The 15,216-nt window shown below is 34.6% G+C and overlaps 1 protein-coding gene across 1 annotated transcript; it reads right to left on the reverse strand.

The window, feature by feature from the left end:
* Window positions 1–8,624: 8,624 nt before the first annotated feature.
* On the reverse strand, window positions 8,625–11,312 carry LOC120269103. Its single transcript, XM_039276388.1, has 5 exons — window positions 10,511–11,312; window positions 10,227–10,453; window positions 9,653–10,148; window positions 9,177–9,556; window positions 8,625–8,954 (listed from the first exon to the last, which is right to left on the reverse strand). Exons 1-5 carry the CDS (start codon window positions 11,310–11,312, stop codon window positions 8,625–8,627), a joined length of 2,235 nt encoding a protein of 744 aa, XP_039132322.1.
* Window positions 11,313–15,216: the final 3,904 nt, after the last annotated feature.

Here is a 15,216-nt window from a genome sequence, read left to right on the forward strand (position 1 = left end):
TTTGCAATAGGCCAAAACTACATTTTGTGTATTTGGCATACAACTAATTCTATTGCAGAATTTGCAAAACTATTTCTAGAAGATGTAGATGTGAATCTCAATCAATGCTATAAACTAATATATCATCAAAGAATATTAACGCATACCTTCTCATAGAAAAATTAAAAAATTCTATTCATCAAAGAATGGAAGGTTGGTGGAGTATTTGATAAAACAAATAGCATTACCAACCATTGAAAATACCCATGATGAGTACGAAAGACAGTTTTATATTTATCTTCAAGATGTAGTAAAATCTTATGATAACAAGATCTTAAATCTAGTTTACCAAAATGTTTTGCTCCACCCAATTCATCCAACAATTCATCCACAGCTGGTATTGGAAAAGCATCTTTCATTGTGATAAAATTTAATGCCCTATAATTAGTACAAAAATGCTATGAACCATCCTTTTCTTAACAAGTAAGACTAGTGAAGAGAATGAACTTGTATCGCTCTCAATCAACCCTTCAACCAATATTTTTTTAACTTGAACCTTAATTTCTATTTTCTGACTATGAGCATATCTGTAAGGTTTTACTCTGATTAGTTGAGCATTGGGAATTAGTTCAATTTTATGACCACACTGCCTTGAGGGAGAAAGACCAATGGATGTGGAAAATACCTGATGATACTTTAGCAATAGTGCTCTTAAAGTATCAAGCATCTGTTGTGGAGACTCCAATGGTTGGGCAATTTCTTGAAACTCCCACATTTGTGACCATATAGCATTCAGCTATAGATTTAGTAGTGCACAAATGTTGTAATTGATTCAAAGATGTAGATTGAGGTGCTAAAGAAATGTCTTCTTTAATTTAATGAATATCAAATTAGAATGAAATTGAATAAAATGGGCATTGTAATCCACCAGATAGGCCCCAAGGTAGCCAACCATGTAGCACCCATAATTAATTCAGCACCCGCTATAGGCAACAAGTATACAAGTAAATATGATTTCCTTGGACATTGACTAGTAGATCATGAATACACCCTTCCACTTGTAGAGCACTGCCATTACCTACCATGACTTTAATTAGAGTTGTTGGTTGAACATCTAGATGTAAAATCTGAGCAATGCGTTGTTGAATGAAGTTATCATCACTACCCTCGTCTAAGAGAATCTTAACAAGATGTTCTTTGATAGTTCCAGTAAAACTTAAAGTTCCAGATAATGTTGAAAAATTCATAGCATTAAGAGCTAATTTAGAAGGTGATTTTTCTGTAGCCTATGGAGTATCCAATTCCACTACATAATTAGATGTGGCTGAATCCAAATCATCTGGAGGGTATATGTCCCATTTTAGAATTAAAAGTCTTCTTGTAGCGCATCTATCAGAAGGTGTGAAATTTTCATCCCAATTAAAGCAAAGTCCTAAATCTTTGCGGACTTGCATCTCTTGAAAACTAATCTTTCAAAATGGTGGAGGATTGCTAGCAATGGAAGCTATTTGTAGAGGACCAGAAGCAGTAGGATATGGAGTTACTATCTTTGGCATTGAAGTTTGAATTTGCCCACTTTCGAAATAGCATTAATATCTAAATAATATGTAGTTTTCCTCATAGATGATTGTGAACTTGAAGAGTACTTTTTTTTCATATAACCATTCCAGAGAAGCATCCTTTGGAATAGAAGTGGGCTTCCATGGAATAATATCCCTTTGAATCCCCTTCTTTAAACCACTAATAAAGCATGCTAACAAGGCTTGTAGAGCTACTCCTTCTACTCTATTGGCTAAGCCAGTGAGATTATGGTAATAGGAGGTCATCGATTCTTCTTGAGTGTGTTTAAAGAAAAAATACTCAGGACTCTCATAATATGTAGGTCCATAATCCTCCTCCAAAGCTTTGACTAGTGTTGTCCAGGATGTCATAGTCCATGTTTTGACTAGTATTTGATACCAAAGAACCACCAAACGATAAGGATCTAAAATATCATAATACTTAAAGAATTTTTTGACTTTGAAAATCCAATTAAGAACATCTACACCTTCAAACTAAGGAAAATTCACTCTCACCCAGCGTGTCTGAAGAGGATGTAAACGCCGATACTCCATTCCATCATTGTGAAGCCTATCATCTTCCACCTCCAAACGTAATGGTACAACCGGCTCAGCCATGATGACAGGTTTAGAAACCTGTAAAGCTTCCAAACACTTAAAAATGTTATGTGGAGATTGCTCCAACACTTTAACCTTCTCATTCCGTTGATCCATTGCAGCCAATAAGCGTTATTTTCTCCTATCCATGATTAAAAACATGGTATCAATCTTAGTAACAAGATCTTTCATCCGAGTAGCTTCAGCCATGATCTCAATAAAAGCGCCATTGTGAATATATCAAACATAAACATAGATTAAGCAATTGTAATTCACTAATCCCAAACAAGGACACTCCAAACTAATTACTCTCATCTATATTGAGTAATTAATCTCAAGAATTCACAGAAGGTCACCACATAAGCTTCAATTCAGTAAACAGATACCATAAAGTTGTAGTTAAAAAGAAAATACAACTAAAAGCAGTAAGATAACTCAGGATTATCTCTTTCATACTGTCTGTTATCGGAAAAGCCCACTTCCTTCTACTTCTGTTATCGGAAAAGTAGTAAGATAACTAGGAAAACAAGCCCACTTCCTTCTTCTTCTTCTTCTTCTTCCTTCATCTCTTTTCTTAAGTTTTTTCCCCACCTTTTATCTCCACTTTTCTAGCTTAGCGACTCCCCATCACGTGCCTCTCCTTACAACCATTCATCCACACTGTCACATAATGATGAATCTTATGAGGCATGTGTTCGTCTTACGCTCTCAGCCACTTGTTCGCCACATCAGCTCATTATTCGCTCCCCATTTGGCTGCTTGCTAGTTGACCTCTTTGTTTGACTGCTCTAACCTCATGCGCTGCATGCGAGGTTGGTTTAAAACCAACTCCTTTAGCGCCTTCTGCTTAGCCTTCACAACAGGTTCTTTCTTGTAAAAGGTTCTATATCATTTTGAATATAGAGATTTCTTTTGTGTCTTCAATGTTTCATTATTTATTTTACAACTACATGGAGCAAACCATTTAAATCTATTGGATACAACCAAATGAGGAAGCTTTAATTTTTTTTTTATTTATAAAGTGAATAATGCATTAATAAAAAAGAGCACAAAAAGATATAAATACCAGGAGTAGAAAGGCACAAAAAAGAATAAGCCAATAAAGTCTATTAGGAGTGGATATGACAACAAATAAAGATAGAAATGCAACAAAAACAAAAGCCTCTTGGCGTCACAAAATGACAAGACAAGAAGGTATACTAGGCGTAGATACAACAACAAACAAAGATAGAAATGCAATAGCAACAACAACAACAAAAGCCCCTAGGCATAGAGAGGGTCTTATCCTGGGAAACAGTAGAAAATAACTAGTCTAACCAGCGATGTTAGTGGGGCCATCGTCAGGGCCTGACTCATCACTCATGGAAAGCCATGAGAACTGGATACTCCTCCGAATAGTAGATGACAAGTCCTCTAATTTTTGTCTTTTAGCTTATCGCTTTAAAAATTTTCTTTGGGATATTTCCCAACCTAGCCTTTTTTTTTTTTTAATTATCTATATAGTTTTAAGGCATTCACTTAATTGTCCAATTAGCACCAAACAAGAAATTTAAAAGCAAAACATGATGGCTATTTTTTTAATATAAGTATTAAAGTGAATTATTTGTGATTTTTTAATTTTTTTTAAATTTATTATTTAAAAAAAACTTATTTATTTTTAAAGAATATCTTTTATGAAAAATAGCAAGTATTATTTAAAAAGTCATCACGTGTGGTTTTTCTAATTTTACTTCCCACTTATAAAGATAATTTTATTTTCTATATATACACATAAATATTTTTAAATTAAATTAGCTATTATTATTTATAATTTAATTTATTTTTCAAATTTCACTTCCAACTCATAACCAATTCAATGTAATTTTTTTTCAACTACAAGAAATTTATCAAATAAAAAATATTATAAATGAAATTAAATAATAATTAAATAATAATTATTAGAATAATAAACTAATTTATTTACAATACATATAACAATTATAATAGTTAATTTAATTTAAAAATATTTATTTGTGTGCATAAGAAGATCATAAGTGGGAAACAAAATTTAATAAACATCATCTACAATAGCCCTAGTTTCTTTTTAAATAATTCTTACTATAATAATAATAATAATAATGATGATGATGATGATGAGGAACAAAATTTAATAAACATCATCTACAATAGCCCTATTTTCTTTTTAAATAATTCTTGCTATAATAATACTAATAATAATAGTTATAATGAGGATTTCTAGGGCATCTTTTTGTTCTATTTTGGAGGCGAGGCAAGGGGAAGAGAAGGGGCCGAATCTCCAGGGCTTTTGACGTGACTTTGGAGGGAAATTCAACCCAATCATCTTAGAGAGGAAGGATTGTAGCCGTTAAGGCTAGCTTGGTGGCGTTTGTGGAAGGTTCATGGGCGTTCTATGGCAATCATCCTCCGGCAAGAATGAGAAGGGGGTTTTCATGTTTAGCTTATCTCTCTTCATGTCTTGTTGTTTGAATGCTTGCCCTCCATTAATGGACGGTTAATTTTGTAGATGTTTGGACATAATTGAACTCTAGAGTTTTATCCTATTTGACATTGCTTGTGGATTTTGTTGAATTACTTATTTCTTAATTGCAATCCATGTTTTTTAAATCTAATTGTTTGTTCGTATTGCTTGATTACTATTGTGGCGAAAGCCCTAGTTATCATATTTGATGTGCTTTGTGACGTGTAGAAATACCCACTTAGTATAGACATGTCGTGATTAGAGAGGATTGTGAGTAAGCCTAGTAATAGAGTACTTTGAAGAATTTTTAATGAGTGTACAATATGCATGTACTGTACACTTATCCGGCATGTATTAGAATCATATTGTGGAATTTGTTCCTAAATCTAGTGTGTTTCATATTAACAAGCTTAGGGCAGCACTCCAAGATGAGAGAGAACCAAAAGAAGCTTTTCAGACCTTAAATGATGAAGTTGGAGCTCTCTTGGCATCATTTAAACAAGGACAAAGCAAAACTGGGTGGCTTACGGGCAGCTTATGGCCAACCTTACGGCCATAAGTCAATTCCAGAAGACCTTGCAGACATACTTATGCCCATAAGTAGGGATTCAGAGCTAAGTCAGAGAAAATTATGGGCATGGCTTATGCCCGTAAGGATCATCTAGAGGAGTTTACGACCACAACATATGCTAGTAAGGACAGTCGCAAGAAGCAAGATAGTGAAGTTTACGGTCCAGCACTTATGGCTGTAACCTAGACTGTAACACAAACAGAAGACCCTACGGACGTTACTTACGGCCGTAAATGGTCCTATAAGGCTCGCGACTATCTTCTCCAGCTCCCATATGGCCACGTCCTTACGCTCGTAAGCAGCCCGTAAGCAGTCAGGTATAAATAGGCCTAATAAGGATTTTTAGGGCATCGAATTCTTTTCTTTTGGACGATTCTTGGAGGCGAAGTTAGGGAAGATAAAAGATGAATCTCCAGCACCTAAGGAGCAATTCCAAGGGGGATTTGGCTTGACATTCAAGAGGATTGAAGATCATAGCCATCAAGCTCACCTTGGCAGTATGTGTGGAAGCTTATCTAGGGTTTCTTCAGTGATTCTTCACCGACGCAATTGAGAAGGGGCTTTCATATCCTTCATGTTTCCTCCTAGTATTTGTATCTTGAATGCTTGCCCTCATTAATGGAGGGCTAATTTGTAGATGTGTGGGCATATTTGAACTCTAAGGTTTATCTTTTGACATTGGTTGTTGGATCATTGATGCTTTCATTATTTTCTTATTTGCAATCTCATCTATTTGAGTCTAATTGTGTGATTGAATGCTTGGTTGCTAACGAGATGATAGCCATAGCTTTCATATTTAGTATTGCTACATGACGAGAAGAAATTTCCACTTAGCATAAACTTGCCGTAATTCGAGAAGATAGCAGATACATCTCTGTTTAGGGTACTTTGGAGACTTTGTCTCCCGCAATCCTTCCGAGTGGGTTAGTCATGATAAACTCTATGCTCTTTACAATCATGTAGAGTGGATTTTTTGAGAAATCTCATTTCTACTCTGTATTCAAATTAAGGATAATCTTTCTTTACGATGGAAGATTATCTATTTAAAAGATTGTCATTAGCCTATAGTAAGGTTTCATAGAGTGTTAATGTGATTGTATGGATGTTTGCATCAGCTCTGCACCTATTCAGTTACTCTTCACCTAAAAAATCGGGGTTGAATATAATTCTGAAAATATTTTGGTTCAAATCAGATTGCATGTTTAGAGGCTTCATTACATTGGTGGCTATAAAAGTTGGTGACTTATATCGTTGTGGCCACATAAGTTTTTTTGTAACTAGATGGCCATAAAAGTTTTCTCCGGGAGCACCGGTGGCCAAAAAGTCCTGTTTGGAGGCCATTTCCGGCTTCTTAGTTGATGTGGATGCCACCGTGTAATATAATATTATAAACTCAATGACGTGGCAGTCCAACTCAAAAACACTGTATGAGTAACCCATATCAGCAGGCTGAGTCATCTCCCACTTCTCTGAAGTTCACTTGAAACCCTAGGATACAACATCACTTCGAACACTCATTGAAGATGCCTTCTCATACCTGATTGCTCTCGTCTCCTTCCCTGAATTGCAAGGATGGCATTCCCAATATAACCCCCTCACGCTGTTGGCTTCCCAGAATGCAATAATGAGAGAAATTATGCAGATGGTCCGAGAGGAAGGGTATCCTTCCCGTCCGATTGGTGTTGTTCAGATGTTCATTAGGAATTACTATTTTTATAATGGATGCTAGAGATGTTCCTAGAGTTCAAGTCTTAATTTGCAAGTCTATAATGGAGTTGGGAAATGATTGTGACCTGAATGTTTTATGAATGCAATGATTTAATTTTTCAGTAATTTAATTCAGTTGAAAGTTATAAGAGTGTGTAATTTAATTCAGTTGAATGATGACAATGCTGAAATTTTAATATGTTCTTTATGCATGAATGAAGTGCTCAGTTCTTTATAATTGTGACTTGTGAACGTGGAATTGTGCCGAAGCAAATTGGAGTAGAAGTTCTGCAAATTCATATGGGTTGAAAAAAAATTCAGTGTATGAATGCCATGACATAATTTTGGTTTGTGAGAGTGTAATTTAATTTAGTTGAATGAAGATAATACTGTAAGTTCTTCTTTAAGTATGAATGAAACACAAGCATCAATTATTTACAAAAATTTTGTAAAGACTCAACACAAGCATCAATTATTTACAAAATTTTTTAAAAGACTCAGCACAAGCACCAACATCAATTATGTGCAAAATTAAAAAGAACAAGTTCTCACAAGCACCATCATCAATTATCTGCAGCAATTAAAAAGCAATTCTGCACAAATCACCAGCACCAATTCTACACAAAAAATTCTACAGTAATTAAAAAAAAACAAGTCTGCACAATCAACAACACCAATTATCTGCAGAAATTTGAAAAAAAAACTGCACAAGAACAAGCATCAGTTATTTAAAGAAATTTGAAAAAAATGCTACACAAGCACACATTTTGCATCTGTAGTAATTTAAAAAAAAACAAGTCTACACAATCACTAGCACCAATTATCTGCAGAAATTTGAGAAAAAAATTGCACAAGAACAAGCATAAGTTATTTAAAGAAATTTGAAAAAAAAAGTCCACACAAGCACAAATTCTGCATCTGCAGTAATTTAAAAAAAGGTATAATACCCTAGTTGGTCCCTCTACTTTTCTCTTTCTTCCCTTTTGGTCTCTCTACTCAGAAATGCTCCCGACTAATTCCTCTACTTTTGAAAATGTGCCCACTTAGTTAAAAATGCTCCCAACCAGTCCCTTTACTTTTAGAAATGTGCCCACTTAGAGGGACTAAGTGGGCACATTTCTAAAAGTAGAGGGACTGGTTGGGAGCATTTTTAACTAAGTGGGCACATTTTCAAAAGTAGAGGGACTAGTCGGGAGCATTTCTGAGTAGAGGGACCAAAATGGAAGAAAGAGAAAAGTACAGGGACTATTTTGGTGATTATACCTTAAAAAAACAAGTCTACACAATCACTAGCACCAATTATCTATAGAAATCTGGAAAAAAAAATCTGTACAAAAACAAGCATCAATTATTTAAATAAATTTGGAAAAAAAGTATGCACAAACTTCTACAGTAATTAAAAAAAACAAGTCTGCACAATCAAATGCACCAATTATCTGCAGAAATTTGAAAGAAATTATGCACAAGCACCTCAACAAATTATCTGCAGAAATTTGAAAAAATTTGCAAACCCATAAGAAGTAATTATCTACAGATGACCTGAAACAGATTTGTATATGTTGAAACAAGTTGAACCAAACAAATTTTGGAAGAAAAGTACACAATTGACATTTACTTAGCATCCAGTTGCTAGTGAACACATAAACCAGTTTAACATTAATCTCCAATTACATCAACAAACCATAAACAAAAGTTATCAGTGCTTACAATCTAGTTCTTCAGAACAAAAAATTCAAATCAATCTTCCATGAAAACAATCTAGTTCCTTAGTACCCTTGTCAGGTGAAGAAGCCCCCTTGTCTTCTGAAGAAACCCTATTTGCAGGTGGATATTTAGGTAGCCTTATGCAATATGTCACATTACCCAAGTTACCAACATGAACATTACTGGACATGCTTATGTTGACACTGAGTGCTGGTCCCTGGCGTGTAATGTCACTAGGCTGTCTTGTTTGATATTGTTGGGTACCTAGAATGTCTTGATGTTGACTTGACTCATTGGTAGCTGCAATACTGCCACTTGACATATTTACTAGAGCAGTAGACTCAATACTTCTTCTCCTCTGTGACGAAAACATGATTTGGATTAAATTATTTCAAAGTTATAGTTCATCCCAATTTCATATATATATATATATATATATAAACCCTTACAAGTGCTAGTTTTTGTCTTTTTTGGCCCAAACTTGCAGTGTTACTCCTATTGCCCTGCTATCATAAAAAAACAGAACACACATGAGAGATTATGCATTGTAATTGAAACAAATTAATATCAAAAGACTTACTTTCTCATGATGCCTTTTGTTGTGGCCTTCTACATGACATATTGTACATCTAACTGTGCTTAACCCTTTTCGGGCTAATTTTTGTTTGCCTTTCCTAGAAGTTATGGAATTAGATGTTGCCTCCTTTAAGGAATTTTCAATCTCTTCAGGCTCTTTTCTTCTTGCTTTTGCTTTCCTTCCCTTTTGTCTTCTCCCAATTGGAGGTGGGATCACTCTTGTTCCATCATTAACTTCTGGCCAAAGCTCTTCATTATTGGTAGGGTTTATGTAATGCTCATATACCCGCATGTAAGTGGACACCAAATAGGAGGCATGCAGAAATTCCTCTAGCTGCTGATTGTTCCCATATATTGCACTGATTCCATGAGAGCAAGGTAATCCTGTTAATTCCCATCTTCAGCATGTGCAAGTCCCCTCAACCATGTCAATAATATAGGATTCCCCTCCAGAACCTATGATTTGTACTTTGGGCCCACCTGAAAAATCTGGTGTGTAGTATTGTGACTCTTCTTTCATCTTATCAAGTTTCTTTTGAATTTTTGGGCATATATTGCCCTTGTACTTCAACATCTGTTCTTTCTTTTTTTTCATTCTCCTCTTCAACTTCACCTTGATCATCTCAAGCATTGTGATGATTCCCTTATCTCTTGCATCAAGTATATACCTATTAAAGCACTCACAAATGTTGTTCAAAAGGATGTCACACTTACTTGAAGTAGAGAACAATGCCCTAGTCCAGCTTGCATATGGTTTGTCTTGATGGTCAAGCCATTTTCTAGCATTTGGATTTTCTTTCTCTATTACTCCAAGCCAATAGTTAAATCTCTGTACATACATTGCCCTTGCAGCATTCCATAGAAAATCCTTTAAGGCTTTACCTCTGAATTTCTCCCCGAAATTTGTGTAGATGTGTCTAACACAATTTCTATGTTCTGCATCTGGAAACACTTCTTCAACAGCCCTTTTTAATCCCTGCAAATATAAGCCACAAAATTAGTTGGTAGTTAGTTTCATTGGAAATTATTTTAATCATACAACATACAAACTAACCTTTTGCCGATCACTCATTATGGTGACATATTTGCTATTCCAAATCTCCAAATCATCCCTTAAAGCCTCCATAAACCAAGTCCAACTTTCTCTGTTTTCAATCAAAACCACTGCATAAGCAATTGGAAAAATACAATCGTTCAGGTCAATCCCTACTGCAGATAGCACTTGCCCATCATATAGACCTTTCAAAAAACAACCATCAAGGCCTATAAATGGCCTACAACCTGACCAGAATGCATCTTTTAAGGGCTTCAAGCAGATATAAAACCCTTTAAAAATACCTTCATCCCTCCATAATATCACTGTCGTCACTGGATTACTCTGCCTAAGCTCAGCTACATACCTAATAAGCTTTGTGTATTGCTCAGCTTCATCTCCATTGACCCACTTCATTGCCAAATTTTTGGTTCTCCAAGCTTTCATAATAGAGATTGTAAAACCATGGTCATCTTTAACTTGTTTAATTATCCCATTGTAGATCCAGATTGGATCAGCCCTAAATTTGTCAAGATATTTAACAGCAAGCCACCTTGAAGTAACATGAAAATTGGTGAAAACCTTTCCACATGTGTGATCAAAATTGGCATTCTTGATTTGCACTGATGGATTGTCTTTGCTCATGCGAGCTGCATAAATCCTAAAAGAGCATTGTTTGTAATGGCATGCACAAATCACTCTCTTTTTATCATTTTGTGGGAACCACACCTGAAATCTATTCTTAATTCCCCAATTTCTGCATGCCTTCTTCAACTGCTCAAAATCCCTAAACAGCATTCCAACCTTTAAGCTTGGGTTGTATAGTTCCTTCTCTTCATTAAACTCCACAGCCCTAGGTTTATCATCACCATCTGATTCTGGATCTGTGAATAACTCCTCAGAATTTTCATCATCTGATTCACAATCTTTTTCAACAACTCCTTCTACAACACCCTGAGAAAAAGATGGTGTATCCCATGGTATGTCCCCTTTATTTTTTCTCTGTTCATCCATAAATTGTTGATAATCCTCATTACCAGATTGAAGATCATAATCTGTATCACTGAACTCCTTCTCTTCAATTGAAACCCCATTAATATCTTCCATATTAGCTGAACGAGTTCACATTGAAAATTATATCAGTCACTTTGCTAAATTTCTAAAACATCAAGATAATGTTGAAACTAAAAATGCAGATCATGACATTATGTGAAACCATAATTTAAAAACCTAACAATCAATCAAATACAACAAGAAAATGTTGAAAATGTAAACTAGGACAGTGATACTTATATAAACAATCAATGTATTCATTACTAAAACAAAACAACAACAATAGATAATTAACAATCAAACAATACTAATTATGTAAACCAGAACACTACTAATTGAAAACCAGGACAATCAAACAATACGGGATGAAAATGTAAAATAGAACATTACTAACTGAAAACCAGGGTAATCAAACAATCCTAATTAAAAATGTAAACTAGGACATTGCCAATTTTGTAGACCAGGACATTACTAAAACCAAAAATAGAAAATCAAACAACCAAACAAACTAAATTAGAAAAACCAAAATATTATCAACATGTTATCAACATTACTAAACAGTCTATATTAATTTATAAAACATCAACTAAAATTTAAAATATGTGAAGTTTATAATCCAATGAAAATGTTACATAATGTGGATAGGAGAACCCACATTATGTTGTGGTTCATTTAAATTTTCTAAATTAACTTGTTGCTTTTATTCTCTGCTTTAATTTCTTTCTGCTAGTAAGTAACATATATTCTGGTGGGAAAAAGAAATTAATATGAGGAACAGAATGGTGATTATGAGATGATTATAATTAAATAGTATGGTGGTGTTGGTATGTTTTAATTCTATGATGTTTTACTTGTGTATAGTATGATTTAACTGGGAAGAAGCATTGATAGTATGACATCCATGAAACTATGAAAAGAATGTTTGTTTAACTTTTTTAGTCTCAAAGGTTGATTAAAAAGAAAGCTTTTTATAGATTCATCATTCGTTAATAATGGTGAGCTTTCATTTTTCTTTTCATTCTACTTTGCAATTTTTTGTATTTATGGTGAGCTTGCATTGTTATACACCTTTCATTTGCCATGACTTCAGTATTTGTGGACTACTTACTCTAACCCCTCTTCAGCTCTAACATTACTCAACAGTCCATTTATAAAACATCCATGCACTAAAGTTTAAACGAAAATGAAAATCATGATATTAGAAAAACCAAAATATGAGTTCAAATGTTATCAACATTTAAATTCCTTCATAAAACATGAGTTCTAATCCAATTAACAGATCAAGAAAAAAAATTAACACTGGAAAAAAAAATGTAAGACTGCAATGGGAAAAACATATCACTCAATATGCTTAAATCACAATATATTACCTACAAGAGACACAATACTGGAGAGTTTACATGAGAAAAACACTTCCTCAAAGAAATCAGTACCATTTTCAGTAGAGTTTGCTTACCTGTAACAATGCTGGACACTTTCAAAAGTCAAGGTGGTGGAGATCAGCTGAAGGGAAGCAACGAGGAGATGCGGGGTGGTGGGGCAAGCTCAGTGCGGGGTGGTGGAATCCCAAGCTCAGTGCTGGGAAGGGGAAATGTGGGATTTCGGCCAAGGCTAAGGATTTGGACAAGGATGCTTAGAATGGGGAGATGACTCAGCAGATGACTCAGCCTGCTGATTTGGATTATTCATATAGTGTTTTTGAGTTGGACTGCCATGTCATCGAGTTTATAATATTATATTACACGGTGCCATCCACGTCAGCTAAAAAGTCAGAAATGGCCTCCAAACAGGACTTTTTGGCCACCGGTGCTCCCAGAGAAAACTTTTATGGCCATCTGGTTACAAAAAAAACTTATGTGGCCACAACGATATAAGTTACAAACTTTTGTGGCCACCAGTGTAATGAAGCCCATGTTTAGACAACCTTTGTCATGTACTTCATAACCCTAGAGGGATACTATGCCCCGACATTGCTCTCTTCATTGACTTCTCTTCTATTATTTTCAGTATTTTCTTATTTTACTTGTTATTGTTTACACAAACAACATTTAATCATTAAGGCTAATTTTCAGGCTTAGAGTTACTACTAGTGTTCACTTTCTTCCCTGTGGACCAACACTCTGCTTTTAGTACACTATTATTCCGTAATCGGCACTTATACTTGCGCCCTTATCATTTTATGGCAATCAATCTTCGGCATGATTGAGAAGTGGGTTTTAATCCCTAGTTTCATTCTCTTCGTGTCTTATAATTTGAATGCTTGCCCTCCATTAATAGAGGGCTAATTTCTTAGATATTTGGGCAAAGTTGAACTCTAGGGTTTTATCTTTTGACATTAGTTGTGGATCTTTGTGATTTACGTAGTTAATTGTGATTCATATATGTTATTCGAATCTAATTATGTGTTTATATTGTTTGATTATTATCGTAACGGAAGCCCTCGTTTTCATATTTGATGTGATTTTTGATGAGTAGAATACTCACCTAGCATAGACATGCCTATAATTAGAGGGGATTGTTAGTAAGCCTAGCAATGGGTACTTTCGAGAATTCTTCTCCCTCAATCCTCCCGAGTGAGTTACAAGTTATTTCCTCGCTCTTTTCAATCATGTGGAATAGATTTGAGGAGAAATCACATTTTTATTCTGTATTCGGATTAGGGGTAATCTTTTTACAAGAAGAATTACCTATTAAAGAAATTTTTGTTAACTCATATTGAGATTTCAAAAGTGTAAAGTGATTGCGTGGTGATTGTATCATCAATGTACTGATTTGGTTACTATTCACCCTTGTAAGAGGGATTTAGTATAATTTAAGAAATCTCTCAGTTCAAATAAGATTGCATGAATAGACAACCTTTGTCATGAACTTAACAAAACCCTAGAGGGATGTTATGCCTGAACATCGCTTCTTCCCTTGATTTCTCTACTCTTTTTTACTTCGTATTTCTTGCTTTTTGTTTTCTAGTTCTTTTGCACAACATCACAACTTCGATTAGGCTAATTTTCGGCGTTAGAGTTAGAACTCTTCTTTGTGGATCGATACCCTGTTTTCACACACACTTTACTACTTGATCGACACATACACTTGCGTTAGCCCTCATCATACACTAAAGAATGTATCATAAACAAATAAGCAGGAGACCTGAGTTTAATTGTCCTAGAGCGCGCAATATGTAAACAAAAATCATCTTCCAGCAAAGCATCTCTCATTAGTTGTTGTAAAAACATTTTCTAGCAACACATGGTTTGAAAAATATTTCCCGTAATTAAGTTAACATACATACTAAAATTATACCCAGTGACTCACAAATTCACAAATTACTTGACCAAATATAAGTGAAAAAAAAATTCAAGATTCAAAGCAGAAAACTATGATTGATATTTTGCATGCAAACAATTGGCTAAAAAATAATACTCACCAAACAGCAAAACACCATAAAAACCAATACCCGTACTTGCATGTGCTAGGTTTTGATTTTGGGATTTTGAAACACCTTACATTTTGCAGCTCCAACTATAGGGGGGCCGTTTGGTATAGGAGAAAGTAACAACTTTTCCTGGAAAGTTGAGGTTGTGAAAAACTTTCATATGTTTGGTTGAAAAAAGACCATGTAAAGTAATGGTCAAATTGTAATTACTTTCCCTTTGACCAATGAAAAGGATTCACAGGGGGAGGGGGTGTGAAACGGATTACATCATGGGTATGAAAGTAGGAGACATGTAAAATTTCAATTTCACCATTTTCTAACATTAAAATTCTTCTCTTTTGTCTTGTCTTCTTTTTAAAAACCCTAACTTTAGCAAAAAACTTCTCCACCGTCTTCTTTTTCAAAACTGTAGTGCAAGCCAATCTCAGTAAGTCATATAATTTTTTGTAATTTTTTTAATAATTTTTTTTATTGCCTTTGATATTGTTTTATTAATAATAGATTCTTATTGAAAACTCATTGAAAGAA

Source organism: Dioscorea cayenensis, chromosome 9 (genome assembly GCF_009730915.1).
Source record: "Dioscorea cayenensis subsp. rotundata cultivar TDr96_F1 chromosome 9, TDr96_F1_v2_PseudoChromosome.rev07_lg8_w22 25.fasta, whole genome shotgun sequence".
Classification (NCBI taxonomy): Eukaryota; Viridiplantae; Streptophyta; class Magnoliopsida; order Dioscoreales; family Dioscoreaceae; genus Dioscorea; species Dioscorea cayenensis.

Bases quoted from the DNA above. Each gene is read 5' to 3' on its own strand.
- LOC120269103 (XM_039276388.1), bottom strand. From the start codon at position 11,312: ATGGAAGATATTAATGGGGTTTCAATTGAAGAGAAGGAGTTCAGTGAT. The intron at 10,454-10,510 runs GTATTTTTAAAG...CATTCTGGTCAG, and splicing joins GATATTATGGAGGGATGAAG to GTTGTAGGCCATTTATAGGC. The intron at 9,557-9,652 runs GTGGGCCCAAAG...GGGAATTAACAG, and splicing joins CTACACACCAGATTTTTCAG to GATTACCTTGCTCTCATGGA.